This window comes from Coregonus lavaretus, assembly GCF_964263955.1.
Source record: "Coregonus lavaretus genome assembly, chromosome: 1".
NCBI lineage: Eukaryota > Metazoa > Chordata > Actinopteri > Salmoniformes > Salmonidae > Coregonus > Coregonus lavaretus.
Window position 1 is genome coordinate 20,227,036 of NC_139988.1, and position 19,103 is coordinate 20,246,138.

The 19,103-nt window shown below is 42.9% G+C and overlaps 1 protein-coding gene across 2 annotated transcripts in view; it reads right to left on the bottom strand.

The window, feature by feature from the left end:
* The window catches only part of adkb (adenosine kinase b), a 276,291-nt gene that overhangs the window by 33,672 nt on the left and 223,516 nt on the right, over positions 1-19,103 (bottom strand). For both annotated transcript variants that reach the window (XM_084160041.1, XM_084160042.1), the window contains exon 8: positions 5,324-5,362. In XM_084160041.1, the coding sequence (XP_084016167.1) occupies positions 5,324-5,362 (39 nt within the window). The remainder of the gene's footprint in view (positions 1-5,323; positions 5,363-19,103) is intronic.

Sequence of the window (19,103 nt, forward strand, 5' to 3'; positions counted from 1 at the left end):
ATACAAATAAAATAAAATCAATAAAAAACAATAGCACATCAACATAAAAACATATAAACATAAAGCTGGAGCCTGAGGACAGTGTCCAAAAGCACAACATCACTATTAATCATAAAACACCTCAAGTTATTTGAAAGTTCTGAGGACAAAGAACACACAAACGCACAATGCCTCAGTGATTCACAGAAGTATATCACAGATCACAGAACTATATCAGGGTGTCATTTCTCAGGCAGAAATGTAGATACAAATAATGAAATCCTGTTCCCCAAACAAGTGCAAGAACCACAGAGTCAAGAATAGGTTAAATATACAAATAAAATAAAAACAATTAAAAACAATAGCACATCAACATAAAAACATATAAACATAAATCTGAAAGCGTTGCTCAAACTCCCGTAACAGTCCCGTTATTTTATCTTTGAACCACTTCATGTCTGCCACATGTTGGGTCGCGCACACATTTTTCAGACAGGGGAAGTGAGCTGCATCACCACCGGCAAGTTGCGTCTCCCACAATGACAGCTTCAACTTGAAAGAACGTATACTGTCATAATACTGCGTGACAACTTTGTTGCGCCCTTGCAGCTGTTTGTTCAAGTTATTCAGGTGCTCTGTAACATCCACCATAAATGCAAGGTCCTGCATCCATTCTGCGGAATGAAATTCTAACACTGGTTTGCCCTTTTCTTCCATGAACTGTTCAATTTCTTCTCGTAAATCAAAGAAACGCCTCAGCACAGCACCTCGGCTTAACCATCTTACCTCAGTGTGGTATGGCAGGCCATAGATGTGGTCTTTCTCTCTGAGAAGGCTGTCAAACTGACGGTGATTCAGGCTTCTGGATCGGATGAAATTAACAGTTTGGATGACCACCTTCATGACGTTATCCATCTTTAATGACTTGCAACACAAAGCCTCCTGGTGCAAAATACAGTGAAAAGTCAAAAAATCACGTCCTCCATTTGCAGATTGCACTTTCTCTCTGAACTTTGTCACAACGCCTGCTTTTTTCCCGATCATTGAGGGCGCACCATCTGTAGCCAGGCTGACAGCGCGGGACCAGTCCACTCCGACCCTGTCCAGCGCGCCGACGAGTGCGGTAAAAATATCAGCTGCTGTCGTTGTATCTGTCATCGGCACCAACTCCACGAACTCCTCGGTGACGGTCAATGTGTCATCAACTCCGCGGATGAAAATGGCCAGTTGTGCAACATCTGTAATGTCCGTGCTTTCATCAATTGCAACCGAAAACGCAATAAATGACTTTACTTTTTGCTTCAACTGGCTGTCCAAATTCACTGAAAGATCGGAAATCCTGTCTGCAACTGTGTTTCTTGTCAGGCTGATATTTGCAAAAGCCTGCCGCTTTTCAGGGCACACAATCTCCGCTGCCTTCATCATGCATGTTTTTACAAATTCACCCTCACTAAATGGTTTTGAAGCCACTGCGATTTCATTAGCAATGAGGTAGCTAGCTTTCACTGCAGTGTCACTGATGTCTCGGCTGTGAGTAAACACAGACTGCTGTTTCTTCAGACCCGCCAACAGTTCATTCACCTTCTCTCATCTCCGCTGTCCTTGAAAGTTGTCATATTTGTCGGCATGAAGACTCACATAGTGGCGACGAAGGTTATATTCTTTCAGCACTGCAACATGCTCTGAACACACCAAACATACAGCTTTCCCATTCAATTCCGTGAATAAATAGGATGACAATCTTTCTTGGAACACTCTGCACTCTGCGTCCACTTTTCTCTTTTTTGACAGAGACATATTGGGGCAATGAGGGTGCCAAAGCACATAATGTTAAAAGTAGAAGCCGTAATAAATATCGCGGGCAAAACAAAGTAGCTCATTGGCTGCACGTGCTTGACCTACTTGCTCTGCCCCGGTATAAACAGTTTGCTTGCTTAACACAATTGCTATTGCGGCATCCAGTGGACGCAATTGGAACAGCAGTTTATTTTATTGAAAAATAGGAGCGCATTTTTATACTTTCCCAAAAATTATTATTATTATTATTTATTTTTTTCAAAATCATCTCGCGGGCCGGATTAAACCCGTTTGCGGGCCTGATCCGGCCCGCGGGCCGGACGTTTGACACCCCTGGTTTAGAGCAACCAAATAAAGCCAAGCAGGAAGTAATCAGAGTGATACAGCTCCTATCCAATACCACCAGCCAGCTACACTGCCTCCCTTCCTCACTCCAGCCGATGAGCTTTAGCACCTCTAAATGCTTCCCAAACCTCCGTTAATCAGTCTAAAGAGGTCCGCCGAGACATTGGGCAGAAGAAAAATGGGTGTAACACTCTAAGTAAGTGCTAATGGAGAGGTTAATACAGAGGCTGTTAGCAGGCAACAGCAAAGAAGCAATTTGTCACTGTGACTGACTCAACCGAACCACAAGCCAGCCACTCCAATGACTCCAGACACCAAATGCAAAAAATCTCCACGGGAGTAACGCACAGCCCTGGTGTGTAACCCTATATGGTTTATGAGAGGTTTATAAAAAGAGGTTAAGTTGGTTTAGGAAAATAGGGGTTTAGGGGTCTAATATAGGGGTTGGGGGTGGTAGGGTAACTATTATAGTAGTTAAGGAAGGCAAAACACACACACAATTAACAATATGTTACTACACCTGTTTGTGTAGCCGACTTACCTGGCAACAACTTCCTATGGCAACAACACAATATGGAAAACAGATAATATTCAATTCAACATGAGTGCATTTAGAAAATGTCAAGGAGACCATTTGCATTGTCAATTTGGATTACTGTACTGCTGACAAATGCAAACGTGTGAACGATTAATTGTGCAGTAATTGATCGGATCCAAATCAACAGCATCTGCACTTTAGTGGGTTATGATGTTGTGAAGCACATTTCTCTGTAGTCGTTTTTTTAAAGCTGCTGAAAAATGTAACTTCCTCAATGCAGAGGCTGTTTGTGAGGCAGTGATTGCGTCCTAAATGGCACCCTATTCCATATGTAGTGCACTACCTTTGACCAGTAGTGCACTTTATAGCAAATAGGGTGCTATTTGGGACTAGGAAAGATTTCATTATTGCTGGTCTGCAGATACCTCATCTCATCTCTGGCCATTTAAAGGAAACAGATGACAATCAGAACGTCTGCTAAGTGTGTTTTCGGATGTACTGATGGCTTTTTGGAGAGAGAGAAAACTAACCTTTTAATGAATAAATAGTCATTGGCACGGCTACAATGTATATTTCTGGCCAGCAGACAAATTATTTAGTATGTTATTACAAAAACAAAAAGCAGGAAGCAGAAATATCAATGCACATACTCCTTTGTATTCCCTTTGCCAATCTTGTGAATTAACAGATTTTTGGAGCACCTGGCTGCACGAACCACATTTTTACAAAAGTGACATGACAACAAGATAAATCTAAGCAGAAAAAACTAATTTCACCGCAAACCATATAGAAATACTGTAAGTACCATACTAGTGTTCTCTGAAAAATCATATTTTACAGATGCAATTTTGCAGTGTTCTGGCAAATCAAGTTGACACAGAAAATGTCAGAGAATTGGTTAGTACTGGGAGAGTTGATGCTTTGCCCTTTATATTTACTTTCTGTGATGTGAGCTTTTCCCCTCCCTCCCTCCCTCCCTCCCTCCCTCCCTCCCTCCCTGGAAGCTGTCAGGGCCATCAGGAATCCATTCCCATTCCAGTCACGTTGATCACACTGTAAGTGATTCTGGATGAAAATTATTCATACACAGAAGAACTATATTCAAGGGAGAGCTCTACCTTTAAAAGAGAGAAGACACTTAAAAATATCTAATGCAGATTTCACATTTAAAAAAAAGAAACGCACCTGTTTTGTTTATTTTTTTAAATTCATATTTAAAAAGCAAAGCGGGGATATATGATTTTTTGAAAAGGCAGCAAAGAGGCAGGCAAAGCTAAACATGCATTCATCAGCCCACTTAAAACACATTATGTCATTTTCATTTACATCATCTAAAACCACAGGTGGCAGTCATTTGGTTATTAAAAGGATGGTGTGCGCACTGTACAATTTTGTGTTAGTGCTATATTATACTGTAGCAGGGAGAGGGGAGACATATCATCCCTGGGAGTAATGATACTAATGAGAGAAGCTTTTTATCCAGGCAACCTGTCAGCCCCGAGAGAGAGAGAGAGAGAGAGAGAGAGCGAGAGAGAGAGAGAGAGAGAGAGAGAGAGAGAGAGAGAGAGAGAGAGAGAGAGAGAGAGAGAGAGAGAGAGAGAGAGAGAGAGAGAGAGAGAGAGAGAGAGAGAGAGAGAGAGAGAGAGAGAGAGAGAGAGAGAGAATATTTTGCATTTAGAAAGACCCTGTATAAATTAAATCCCCAATTAGATGTTTTCTCTTTGTGTGTATTATTCTCAATGTATTCTTGTTTTTGTTGTCATATACTATTGTTGCTCAAGCATATTGTTCATTTATGTAATACTTCATATACATTGCTTTGGCAACAGCGGCAACCAGCCATTCATGCCAATAAAGCATTTATCAAATGTAATTGAAATGAGAGATGGAGAGAGAGATTCAGAGAGAGAGAGAGATGAAGAGAGAGAGAGAGCGGCAGAGAGAGAGAGATTCAGAGAGAGAGAGAGAGAGAGCGGCAGAGAGAGAGATGGAGAGCGAGAGAGCGGCAGAGAGAGAGATGGAGAGAGAGAGAGCAGCAGAGAGAGAGATGGAGAGAGAGAGCGAAAAGAGAGAGAAATGGAGAGAGAGAGAGGAGCGGCAGAGAGAGAGAGAGAGATGAGAGAGAGCAAGATGGAGAGAGAGAGCAGCAGAGAGAGAGAGATGGAGAGAGATAAAGCGAGAGCGAGTGTGGGAGAACAGAGAGAGGTAGAGGGGCAGAGCGAGAGAAAAAGAGAGGCATTGTGGGCGCGAGAGAGGGGCAGAGAGATTGAGAGAGAGAGAGAGAGAGAGAGAGAGAGAGAGAGAGAGAGAGAGGCAGAGAGAGAGGAGAGGAGAGGAAAGGCTTGAAACCATGCCCAACTTCTCAGCTTCCCAAGAGGCTTTTCAAAATTCAATACATAACATCTGTAGGCAATGTTGGATGCAGACCTAGCGGAGTGCGTCATAACACACACACACACACAGAGACAGAGAGAGAGACAGCGAGAGAGAAAGAGAGAGATGGCTGAACAAAGAAACCATGACGACTGCCAGGTTTCCATAGCAACTGCTGCAAGGCCCAGAGAGTATAATAGCACATCAATCACTGTCCAAAAAATAACTAAATTATCAGCTAAAATAAACCTTTAGGATCTGTTTAGTGGTGTGCATTCGGCGGTAACTCACCTCCTGGAAACCTTGCTCTGTGGCGAATGTGGCCGCCTCCTAAAATAGAAAATAAAGAACACAAATTAACCGTTAATTACAGAGTCACAATGCTGTAACAGCCCCCTATCCCCTATGTAGTGCACTACTTTTGACCAGGGCCAATAGGGGTCTGGTCAAAAGTAGTGCACTACATAGGGAGCCATTTGGGACACAACCACTGCAGGCATACAGTACAAGACCTCTCACTTCCTTCCTTCAGTCACTGACGGACTAAACACGTGTGATGACCTGACACTTGAGATTGAAAGAGTAACTTGAGTCCATTTTGCTGCTATGCTACTTTGCTCCCTGAATTAATACTGTACTCACAGGGGACAAAATAAACCCTTTTAATCCCAATGCCCCACTTTGGCTGATCTTACAACAACAGCCTTGAGAAGAAGACAACATCTGCATCCCAAATGGAACCCTATTCCCTTTATAGTGCACTACTTTTGACCAAGGCCCATAGGGTCGAAAGTAGTGCACTATATAGGAAATAGGGTGCAATTTGGGACACAATCAACACCATTTCCACACTCCAGCCATGAAACTATTGTAACACAGAGGATAGATATGGATAGATATGTGGGTTTCCCAGTTTACACCACTGGAATTCAATAATAGTGAACACAGACGGCATGATTTATAGTGTACTTGACTTGTGGTGGTTGCTAGCAGTCAGGTGGTATTATTTGCTCTGTTTAGTCAATGGGCAGAGGCTGCTGTAGGCTAGTTGTTGCACGATGAGATGCAATAACATGGACACAAATCAAGAGTGACAAGTCCATTCGCTCAATTCACTTTTGACCCTTAGACAAAGCAATAAGTCGATGCTATGATGGTAAATGACCCGATTATATGGAAAGGGGGCTGGGGTTGTGACCTTAGGGAGAGACTGGTTGACGACCTGGTCTTACACACAGAAGAGAGGGAGGAGATGAAGGAGTGTGTGTGTGTGTGTGTGTGTGGTCAAGAGAAAAGGGAGGAGAGGAGAAGACATGAAACAATAAGGTTATGGGGCCCAGGGGAGAACTGGGACAGAGATACCGGATGTCAATTCATCTAATAACACACGCACAGACACACAAAAACACACTGTAAAAAATGTAGTTGTTTCAACTAATTATTATTGTCACGCCCTGACTCAGGGGACGCTTATATGTTGAGTCAGGGTGTGTATATTCCTTGTTGTGCTTTTTCTATGTTGTCGTTCTGGTATGTGTGGATCTATGTTGGCCGGTGTGGTTCCCAATCAGAGGCAGCTGTCGCTCGTTGTCTCTGATTGGGGACCATACTTAGGCAGCCTATTGGCACTGTCTAGTTGTGGGATCTTGTTCCGTGTAATGTTTGTTGTTCTGTACTACCTTGGACTTCACGTTTCGTTTCCTTTGTTGTTTTGTCGTGTTGTTTATTACGTTAATAAACATGTACGCATATCACGCTGCGCCTTGGTCTGACCCGTCATTAAACGAACATGACAATTATTAAGTAATTGGTTCCATAGCCTTTTTTAGTTTACTCAACTGTTCAATTAAAGTGCTACCTGAACTTAACTTTTAGTTGGCCCAAACTTAGCTCTAACTTGAAAAAATGTCAGTCAACTTTAATAATGTGTTTGCTCAACTTGTCTCATATGTTCATTCAACTAGAAATGATTATTATAAATACTTTACAAAAAAAGGCTGTGGAACTAGTTACACAGTGGTTTTGACATACAATGTTTTCAACGTACATATTTGACACACGTTGACATACATGATTACATTGTGCATGTTCATTTATACAGTAATTATTATTCAACATGTCCTCACCTAGGATTTGAATTCATAATCTCTTGGTACACGGCATACCGATCTTCCTGTTACACCAGCATGTCTGTGTCAATGACTGATTTCACGTGTATTGTACACTGCATACACTTTGCACTTCTAAATCTCAGCTCTGTTAAAAGGACACTCAAGTAAAACTCATTTATCATAGTGATTAAGGAGTAACATTAAAACAGAATAATATGCCAAACCAATAACATTAGACAACTATACAGAAACCCCCAAAATTGCTTAAATAAATCAATAAAATCAATGACGAGAGAATAGTCAGATTAACAGATAACTGACACAGACATGGTGGCGTAGCAGGAAGATCGGTATGCCGTGTACCAAGAGATTGTGAATTCAAATCCTAGGTGAGGACATGTTGAATAACAATTACTGTATAAATGAACATGCACAATGTGATCATGTATGTCAAGGTGTGTCAAATATGTAAGTTGAAAACATTGTCAAAACCACTGTGTGTAACTAGTTCCACAGCCTTTTTTTGTAAAGTATTTATTATAATAATAATGAACATACACTTAGGATGGAGTCATTCAAACTTGTTTTTCAACCACTCCACAAATTTCTTGTTAACAAACTATAGTTTTGGCAAGTCGGTTAGGACATCTACTTTGTGCATGACACAAGTAATTTTTCCAACAATTGTTTACAGACAGATTATTTCACTTATAATTCACTGTATCACAATTCCGGTAGGTCAGAAGTTTACATACAATAAGTTGACTGTGCCTTTAAACAGCTTGGAAAATTGGCTTTAGAAGCTTCTGATAGGCTAATTGACATCATTTGAGTCAATTGGAGGTGTACCTGTGGATGTATTTCAAGGCCTACCTTCAAATTCCGTGCCTCTTTGCTTGACATCATGGGAAAATCAAAAAGAATCAGCCAAGACTTCCGAAAAAAAATTGTAGACCTCCACAAGTCTGGTTCATCCTTGGGAGCAATTTCCAAACGCCTGAAGGTACCACGTTCATCTGTACAAACAATAGTACGCAAGTATATACACCATTGGATATTGCAGCCGTCATACCGCTCAGGAAGGAGACGCGTTCTGTCTCCTAGAGATGAACGTACTTTGGTGCGAATCAATCCCAGAACAACAGCAAAGGACCTTGTGAAGATGCTGGAGGAAACAGGTACAAAAGTATCTATATCCACAGTAAAACGAGTCCTATATCGACATAACCTGAAAGGCCGCTCAGCAAGGAAGAAGCCACTGCTCCAAAACCGCCATAAGAAAGCCAGACTACGGTTAGAAACTGCACATGGGGACAAAGATCATACTTTTTTGAGAAATGTCCAAAAATATAACTGTTTGGCCTTAATGACCATCGTTATGTTTGGAGGAAAAAGGGTAGGCTTGCAAGCCGAAGAACACAATCCCAACCGTGAAGCACGGGGGTGGCAACATCATGCTGTGGGGGTGCTTTGCTGCAGGAGGGACTGGTGCACTTCACAAAATAGATGGCATCATGAGAAAGGAAAATGATGTGGATATATTGAAGCAACATCTCAAGACATCAGTCAGGAAGTTAAAGCTTGGTTACAAATGGGTCTTCCAAATGGGCAATGACCCCAAGCATACTTCCAAAGTTGTGGCAAAATGGCTTAAGGGCAACAAAGTCAAGGTATTGGAGTGGCCATGACAAAGCCCTGACCTCAATCCTATAGAATATTTGTGGGCAGAACTGAAAAAGCGTGCACGAGCAAGGAGGCCTACAAACCTGACAGTTACACCAGCTCTGTCAGGAGGAATGGGCCAAAATTCACCCATCTTATTGTGGGAAGCTTGTGGAAGGCTATCCGAAACGTTTGACCCAAGTTAAACAATTTAAAGGCAATGCTACCAAATATTGAGTGTATGTAAACTTCTGACCCACTGGGAATGTGATTAAATATATAAAAGCTGAAATAAATTATTCTGACATTTCACATTCTTAAAATAAAGTGGTAATCCTAACTGACCTAAAACAGGGAATTTTTAGTAGGATTAAATGTCAGGAATTGTGAAAAACTGCGTTTAAATGTATTTGGCTAAGGTGTATGTAAACTTCCGACATCAATTGTATGTGACAAACATTTTAAGTTCTCAAGTTGGAGCAAGGTTTGGGCCAACTAAAAATGTTACGTTCAGGTATCACTTTGACCGAAAAGTTGCGTTAACAAAAAAAGGTTGTGGAACCAGTTACTTAATAATGATTAGTTGAAACTATAATTTTTACAGTGCACACATACATGCATTTGCGCGCACACACACACACACACACACACACACACAAATAGCCACTCAAGCTCCTTTCATATTAGGTGAGTGTCTCTTTTTATGTAGCTAGTGGGTACCAGCCGCAGCCACTCACATTCATTCATTTGTTAATTTATTTACTACTAGATATTGACTTCAGAAACATTTAGTCACAGATGCAACCATCACACTTCAGGGGCATGAACAGCTTAATGTGTCGTCAAAACAAGGATACTTCATCTGGTGCTCCTTTACAAAGGTTGTGTCCCAAATGGCACCCTATTCCCTGTGTCAGCCGTGGGCCGGATGGTCGGGGGGGAACGGAACATAATTAGAATAATTTGTAGACTGCAAATTGAACTAAACCCAAAAAGTATTAGAAAATATTTAGTAAATTAAATACATTTTTTGCTGATTTTACAGTCTTTGACCAAAAACGGAGTGTACAAAACATTAAGAACACCTGCTCTTTCAATGACATAGACTGACCAGGTGAATCCAGGTAAAAGCTATGATCCCTTATTGATGTCACTTCTTAAATCCACTTCAATCAGTGTAGATGAAGGGGAGGAGACAGGTTAAAGAAGGATTTTTAAGCCTCGAGACATGGATTGTGTATGGGCAAGACAAAATATTTAAGTGCCTTTGAACGGGGTATGGTAGTAGGTGCCAGGCGCAACCGGTTTGTGTCAAGAACTTCAAAGCTGCTGGGTTTTTCACGCTCAACAGTTTCCTCTGTGTATCAAAAATGGTCCACCACCCAAAGGACATCCAGCCAACTTGACACAACCGTGGGAAGCAATGGAGTGAACATGGGCCAGCATCCCTGTGGAACGCTTCCGACACCTTGTAGAGTCCATACCCCGACAAATTGAGGCTGTTCTTCAATATTAGGAAGGTGTTCTTAATGTTTTGTACACAAATGGGTGCCATTTGGGACGCAGCCAAAGCCTTTTAAAAAGGCACATGAATGCAGGCTGAATAACATTCCTGTTGGTTGGTTGTAGCCTTCAGTCACCCAGTTAGCTACAGTGGCAACACTCTTCTGTGTAAGTGGGTTTTGGTTGGCAGCATAGAAGATTTATATAATGGTGGTAACAATTTCTATGAGCCACCTGCGTGTGATGTATTATAGGCATTTATGCATTTATAATGGTTCTTAGGATAGATGGATCTGCACGCTGTTATGAATGCGTACAGCTAAACCACACTATAAAACTAATGTGTGACTCCATTATATATGCATGCAAATAAAGTTGTATTGAATTCAATTGAATACATTTATAGCCCTTGTGTAATAAAGAACCTTCAGACCTACAGTATAATACACTATTGGACGATAGAAAACACTAATTAATTAATTATGCATTATAAAAGGGCTGCCAAATGATAACGGGTTGAATTGATAAGAGTTTAGACTGATACAATGGTACAACGATATGAGGGCTTAATGTTTCTTTACGGCTGTCACTATAATGGTAAGTGCTTAGGGGCTGCTTAAAATTCCAGAAACTCTCAAAAAATTCCCACGTTTCCCAAACTTTTGCAACCCTATTCTATAAGTCCTTCGAGCCACATCTGGACAAGATCAATGTCTTCAACAAAGCGTCTCATTAGTTTAAAGATGTAACGCTGTAATGAAATCTTTCCTTATCCAAGTCCTATTCTCCTCTTTAAAGATGGAATCCGCAGCACCACTGTTCGCCCCCAGCACCTTTGTCTTTGTTTTTGTTTTGTTGATGAAACGGAGGCGAGGGGCCTCAGGCTACGAAAAAATTTAATAAAAATGGCAGTACATATTTTGCTGTTCTGTCGCACGTGCAATGATGTCTGCGGGAAAATCAAATCAAAGTGTATTTGTCGCATGCACAGGATACAACAGGTCTAAACAGTAAAGTAAAATGCTTACTTACAAGCGCCTCCTCAACAATGCCTTGTTCAATATAAAAAATAACATTGTTTGTTGTTTACAGTAACCTATTTATTGTTGTTTTCTTTCAAACAGACGTGGCAGTTTCACCAATTAAGGATTCCAGCTGAGTAATGTGGCAGGTTGATGAGTGACAAGAGGTTCTCCTTAAGGCGTCAGCATGCTTCAGTTCGGCTGACGGCTAGCCAAAGTCGGCTAGACGAACCGAACGAGTGTGCTCGCATACTCCCTTAAAAGACATTGGCTTGAAAAACTAGAAAAAAAAACAGAAATAGTACTGTTTGTCTATTTTGAGACACGGTAGCTATTGCTCAAAATAGTCTGAATTTATTTAAGATTACTCAACAAAATCGATCATTAATTTTGACGTTTTTGCCAAGGTGATCTTAGTCGCGGAATTTTACATCCAACTAAGATGTTTGGTACAGTATTACTAAATACATTTTTTTGCATGAAATCGAGTCGAGTTTTTGTGTGCCCCCCTTTTCTCCCCAATTTCGTGATTATGATCTCGTTTCATCGCTGTAACTCCCCAATGGGCTCGGGAGAGGCGAAGGTCGAGTCATGCGTCCACCGAAACATGACCCACCTAACTGCACTTCTTAACAACAGCTCGCTTAACCCGGAAGCTAGCTGCACCAATGTGTCGGATATAACACCATTCGACCGAAGTCAGCCTGCAGGCACCCGGCCCGCCACATCGCTAGAGCGCGATGAGTCAAGTAAAGCCCCCCCGGCCAAACCCTCCCCTAACCCGGACGACACTGGGCCAATTGTGCGCCGCTGGGCCATATGAGACTCCCAGTCACAGCCGGTAATGGCACAGCCTGGGATCGAACCCCAGGCTGCGATGCAGTGCCTTAGACGGCTGCGCCACTCGGAAGGCCTACTAGGCTACTTTTCATTTAAAAGTTTCAATTCACTAGTCCGTCGAGCTCTCTCCCGCTAGAATGAACAATATGCATCTTCTAGCGATGTTCTGAAGGATCACGCCATCTCACCAATTCCCTAATTATCCTCTGGACATGCCCCCATTCCTGACAACTCGCCACACCTGAACTCACTCTGATAATCACCATTCCTATCCCTTCCTCACCTAAATAAGCGGCTTGTTTTATCTCATTGTTTGTTCAGTGTTTGTGGTGGCAGCCCAATTCATTTACCTGGCTAGAGTACGTGCCTTATATTGTGTAGCAGTAATTGTAATATTCTTACCTGTGCACATTTGTTGTTTGCAAGCTCATAGTTTGATGTCTGCACTGGCTTAGTTGTTTATTCTAGCTAGTGGCACTGCTCAGTCACACATGCCAATGTCTTGCACCTCCCCCTTTGGTATCCTCCAGAACCACAACCTCCTATCATAACTTGTATCAAACTTACCTACCGGCCTTACAAGCCATCAAATCTCCATCCCTCATGTGCTCCTGTGTCCTTGTGCTGTGCCTTTTACACTGAACAAAAATAAACGCAACATGCAACATTCATTTATTTCAATTGACTGATTTCCTTATATGAACTAACTCTGTCAAATCTTTGCAATTGTTGCGTTTATATTTTTTGTTCAGTATAAATGTATTAAATTAATTTGCCCAAATTTATCATAAGACATTTACAATTTATCAGTGATTTGTATTTCCTGCAACTTTTTGAGGCATTGAGAACGCCCCTGTCTGTGCGGTGCGCGCGAAACCATTTTGTGTAGCAGTTAAAGCCAATTTATGGTCAATCTGATATCTGCAGTGGCCATACAGCATTTACAGCTATGCAGCCTCGAGAAGTCAGAGCATTCATACTTCTTGCGCTTCGGGGAGTTGTCATACGCATCCAATAAATTGGTCTGCACCGCACTACTAGTAGTAATTCAGGGCTAATCTCTATAGCCAGCCAGCTAATTACGAGCAACTGTCTAAAGTAAAAGGCAAGACCTTACTTCTTCTAAGATGTTGGAGTCCGTTTCCCGGTGCTTGACATAGGAACTGAGCCAAGATAGTATGAAGTAAATGCTGCACCGTTTTTCCACGTGCATCTCCATCCCAAATCTCCCCATTGCCACCCAGCAAAATATGCCTACATTTAGGTTGTATGTGCATTTCACACTATGTTGAGGTAAAAAAATCAGAGTATAATGCTTGTATGGATGTCAACCCCCAGTACATGTTCATGTTATCGTCATTAATAAACTGTGTTACAGTTAAAAATGGCTGACTGCCACCACCGATTTCTGTATGCTACCTATGTTACCAGTTTATACGAACGGGAGTTAGCATTTAGCAGTCACTTTCTAAACCTGAAAAGGGACAACTTCTAAATGTTATGTAGTGAAAAACAGCCAAATATTTCCAAATCAGATTTTAGTAAGCACATTATGGGCTTGTTTACAATGCATCAATCATGACTAATTTGACACAATTCTACTTTGTTAGAGATTTGTTGAATATGCGCCAATCGAGCGTCCTGCTATCCCCCACAGTCTTTTGTCAAAGTTCTCCATGTTTGTTGTCAAGGAAGTGAGTTTGTGTTTATACAGGATGTACAACCCCCACCTAGCGTCAATACGGAGCTATACGGCGCTATGCGGAGCTCTCTGCATTGTTACAAAATTTGGGAGGCGCACGGCCGTACGGAGACTCCGGGCTGGATCAAGCATAAATCGGCTTTTAGCGATGATGCTAATGAAAAGTCTTCCGGGAGATGGAAAGGCTTTCCCAAAAACCTTCTCAATTAAATGTTAACTACAAAGTAGCCTATGCTTACCTGGCAGAATATCATGATTTTCATCAACCCAGTGGGTATTTATTTTGCATACTCTGCCATCACATATGCGTTACAAAAACACAGCTAAACAGCATTTTTCTAGGCGCACACTTGAATTAAAAGGGTAACTACACCCAAAACTAAATTTCTCCCTGATATACAGTATATTCGGAAAGTATTCAGACCCCTTGACTTTCTCCACATTTTGTTACATTACAGCCTTATTCTAAAATGGATTAAATAGTTTTTCCCCCTCATCGATCTACACACAATACCCCATAATGACAAATCCAAAACAGGTTTTTATAAATTTTTGCAAATCTACCAAAAAAAGCAACAGCAATATCACATTCACATAAGTATTCAGAACCTTTACTCAGTACTTTGTTGAAGCACCTTTGGCAGTGATTACAGCCCAGAGTCTTCTTGGGTAGAACGCTACAAGCTTGGCACACCTGTATTTGGGGAGTTTCTACCATTCTTTTCTGCAGACCCTCTCAAGCTCTGTCAGGTTGGATGGGGAGCGTCGCTGCACAACTATTTTCAGGTCTCTCCAGAGATGTTCAATTGGGTTCAAGTCCGGGCTCTGGCTGGGCCAAAAGGATATTCAGACTTGCCCCAAAGGCTCCTGCATTGTCTTGGCTGTGTGCTTAGGGTCATAGGTTAACCTTCGCCTCAGTCTGAGGTCCTGAGAGCTCTAGAGCAGGTTTTCATCAAGGATCTTTCTGTACTTTTCTCCGTTCATCTTTCCCTCGATCCTGACTAGTCTCCCAGTCCCTGCCACTGAAAAACATCCCCACAGCATGATGCTGCCACCACCATGCTTCACCGTAGCGATGGCGCCAGGTTTCCTCCAGATATGATGCTTGGCATTCAGGCCAAAGAGTTCAATCTTGGTTTCATCAGACCAGAGAATCTTGTTTCTCATGGTCTGAGAGTCCTTTAGGTGCCTTTTGGCAAACTCCAAGTAGGCTGTCATGTGTCTTTTACTGAGGAGTGGCTTCTGTCTGGCCACTCTACCATAAAGGCCTGATTGGTGGAGTGCTGCAGAGATGGTTGTCCTTCTGGAAGGTTCTCTCATCTCCACATAGGAACTCTTGAGCTCTGTCAGAGTGACCATTGACCCTGACCAAGGCCCTTCTCCCCCGATTGCTCAGTTTGGCCGGGCGGCCAGCTCTAGGAAGAGTCTTGGTCGTTCCAAACTTCTTCCATTTTAGGCCACTGTGTTCTTGGGGACCTTCAATGGTGCAGAAATTTTTTGGTACCCTTCCCAGATCTGTGCCTCAACACAATCCTGTCTCGGAGCTCTACGGACAATTCCTTCGACCTCATGGCTTGGTTTTTGCTCTGACATGCACTGTCAACTGTGAGACCTTAAATAGACAGGTGTGTGCCTTTCCAAATCCTGTCCAATCAATTGAATTGACCACAGGTGGACTCCAAGTTCTAGAAACATCTCAAGTATGATCAATGGAAACAGGATGAACCTGAGCTCAATTTCGAATCTCATAGCGAAGGGTCTGAATACTTATGTAAATAAGGTATGTTTAAAAAAAAAATATATATATATATATATATATATATATATATATATATATATATATATATATATATACATTTGCAAATATTTCTACAAACCTGTTTTTGCTTTGTCATTATGGGGTATTGTGTGTAGACTGATTTTTGTTCTTGTTTTTGTAATCCATTTTAGAATAAGGCTGTAACGTAACAAAACATGGGAAGGAAGGGGTCTGAATACTTTCCGAATGCACTGTAGGCCTAGACCTACAGTAGACAATATACAAAACATTACACTGAATTCATACATTTTCAGTCATTTAAATTGTAAAGTCATGTCTACACAATACCAAAAATAAATGTTTCCAATCTGGGAGGTAAACTCTATACAGCATACTGTAGCGGGTGATTTGACGGAGTCAGGCGCAGGAGGTGTAAATCACAGAATAAATGGTTTATTCGGCCAATACAGCGGTTCGCAGCAATGCGTAAAACAACTACAGTTCGTTATAACGGCGCACTGGAGAAAAACAAAACACACGGGTGAATATCCCGGCGATACAGTACATAAAGCTCCACCGAGCTATCAACACCTCCACATGAAACAATCACACACACTGACATGGGGGGCAGAGGGAACACTTATACAGGGACTGATGAGGGGATATGAACCAGGTGTGTATAAAAACAAGACAAAACAAATGGAATGATGCGATGAGGAGTGGCAGTGGCTAGAAGGCCGGTGACGACGAACGCCGAAGCCTACCCGAACAAGGAGAGGAGGCAGCTTCGGACGAAGTCGTGACACATACAATAATTTTGCTGTGTATTTCGGATGGAATCAAGGCATTAGAATGTACCAGAGGTCACCAAAATAGAAATCCTTCTGCAACAAAACAATTGAACTCTGGGGGTCAAACGCCTGTCGGGCTACTTTTTCTATTTGGCTAGCTACTCTACATGTGTACATGTGGAAAACACTGGAAAGGTAAAAGATAACATGGTGGGCTTAAAACATCAGCCCTCTAGCTGCAGACTGCATGGGGGACATGGAGCATGAAGCTATCAGAACGCGTGAGAGGTTTCTGCTGGCAGGGGCTCGTACATTCAAATATATATTTTTAGAGAGCGTAAGCTAATAATCCTAAACCCCATTAAGACGGAGAGCATTTCACGGTAAGATCTACACCTGTTGTATTCAGCGCATGTGACATTTGATTTGAGGAGAGAGTCAACCATTTCTTGCCAAGCAAAACGGGAAATGCACTTCATGCATAGGACATTTTTCAAAGCTTCCCACTTAGGTATTTTTTCTTCCCCACACAGAGGAGAGAGGAAAGACTGGAGCATAGGAGAGAGAGAGGAGAGACCGGGGCACAGGGGAGAGAGAGGAGAGACCGGATCACAGGGGAGAGAGAGAAGAGACCGGAGCACAGGGGAGAGAGAGGAGAGACCGGAGCACAGGGGAGAAAGAGGAGAGACCGGAGCACAGGGGAGAGTGAGGAGAGACCGGAGCACAGGGGAAAGTGAGGAGACCGGAGCACAGGGGAAAGTGAGGAGAGACCGGAGCACAGGGGAAAGTGAGGAGAGACCGGAGCACAGGGGGGAGAGAGAGGAGAGACCGGAGCACAGGGGGGAGAGAGAGGAGAGACCGGAGCACAGGGGGGAGAGAGAGGAGAGACCGGAGCACAGGGGGGAGCTAGAGGAGAGACCGGAGCACAGGGGGGAGAGAGAGGAGAGACCGGAGCACAGGGGAGAGAGAGAGGAGATACCGGAGCACAGGGGAAAGAGAGAGAGGAGAGACCGGAGCACAGGGGAAAGTGAGGAGAGACCGGAGCACAGGGGACAGGGAGGAGAGACCAGAGCACAGGGGAGAGAGAGGAGAGACCAGAGCACAGGGGAGAGAGAGGAGAGACCAGAGCACAGGGGAGAGTGAGGAGAGACCAGAGCACAGGGGACAGGGAGGAGAGACCAGAGCACAGGGGAGAGAGAGGAGAGACCAGAGCACAGGGGAGAGTGAGGAGAGACCAGAGCCCACTTGCTTCATGCAGGCGATCATACTGACAGGATATACTGTTGGACATATGACGTTTATTTCCAAAACGCTTAATCCACCAATTTTTCACATTTGTTTTTTATTGCTTATGGGTACCTTCATGTGTTTGTAAAATATTACTGTTCTCAGATATTTTTATTCATAATTTATATTTTAGATGTGTATGAATTTGTTTTATTTTTAAATGCTATATATATCCATTGTGTAGCTGGAATGGTATCCTGTATATTTGACATGTTGTTGTCTCACCTAGTTATCTTATACACTGCTCAAAAAAATAAAGGGAACACTAAAATAACACATCCTAGATCTGAATGAATGAAATAATCTTATTAAATACTTTTTTCTTTACATAGTTGAATGTGCTGACAACAAAATCACACAAAAATTATCAATGGAAATCAAATGTATCAACCCATGGAGGTCTGGATGTCAGGGCGACGTGTATGCTGTGAGCGAAGCCAAGCACAGGACACCGAGCTACTGGCAGACGACCTTTACTTGCACAGTAAATCGAATTACAAACAAAACTTCCAAACAGAGAGAAACAAAATACGCATACACCTGAACACTGCCGACCTCACGGAAAACAATCACACACAATAACTAATGAGAGACAGGGGGTTATAAAGGGAATACAATGTAACATAATGGGAAACAGGTGAAAACAATCAGGACAAACTAGACAAACACCGAAACCGGGGACGACGAACGCCGAAGCCTGCCCGAGCAAGGAGGAGGGGCAGCCTCGGCTGATTCCGTGACACTGGATTTGGAGTCACCCTCAAAATTAAAGTGGAAAACCACACTACAGGCTGATCCAACTTTGATGTAATGTCCTTAAAACAAGTCAAAATGAGGCTCAGTAGTGTGTGTGGCCTCCACGTGCCTGTATGACCTCCCTACAACGCCTGGGCATGCTCCTGATGAGGTGGCGGATGGTCTCCTGAGGGATCTCCTCCCAGACCTGGACTAAAGCATCCGCCAACTCCTGGACAGTCTGTGGTGCAACGTGGCGTTGGTGGATGGAGCGAGACATGATGTCCCAGATGTGCTCAATTGGATTCAGGTCTGGGGAACGGGCGGGCCAGTCCATAGCATCAATACCTTCCTCTTGCAGGAACTGCTGACACACTCCAGCCACATGAGGTCTAGCATTGTCTTGCATTAGGAGGAACCCAGGGCCAACCGCACCAGCATATGGTCTCACAAGGGGTCTGAGGATCTCATCTCGGTACCTAATGGCAGTCAGGCTACCTCTGGCGAGCACATGGAGGGCTGTGCGGCCCCCCAAAGAAATGACACCCCACACCATGACTGACCCACCGCCAAAATCGGTCATGCTGGAGGATGTTGCAGGCAGCAGAACGTTCTCCACGGCGTCTCCAGACTGTGTCACGTATGTCACGTGCTCAGTG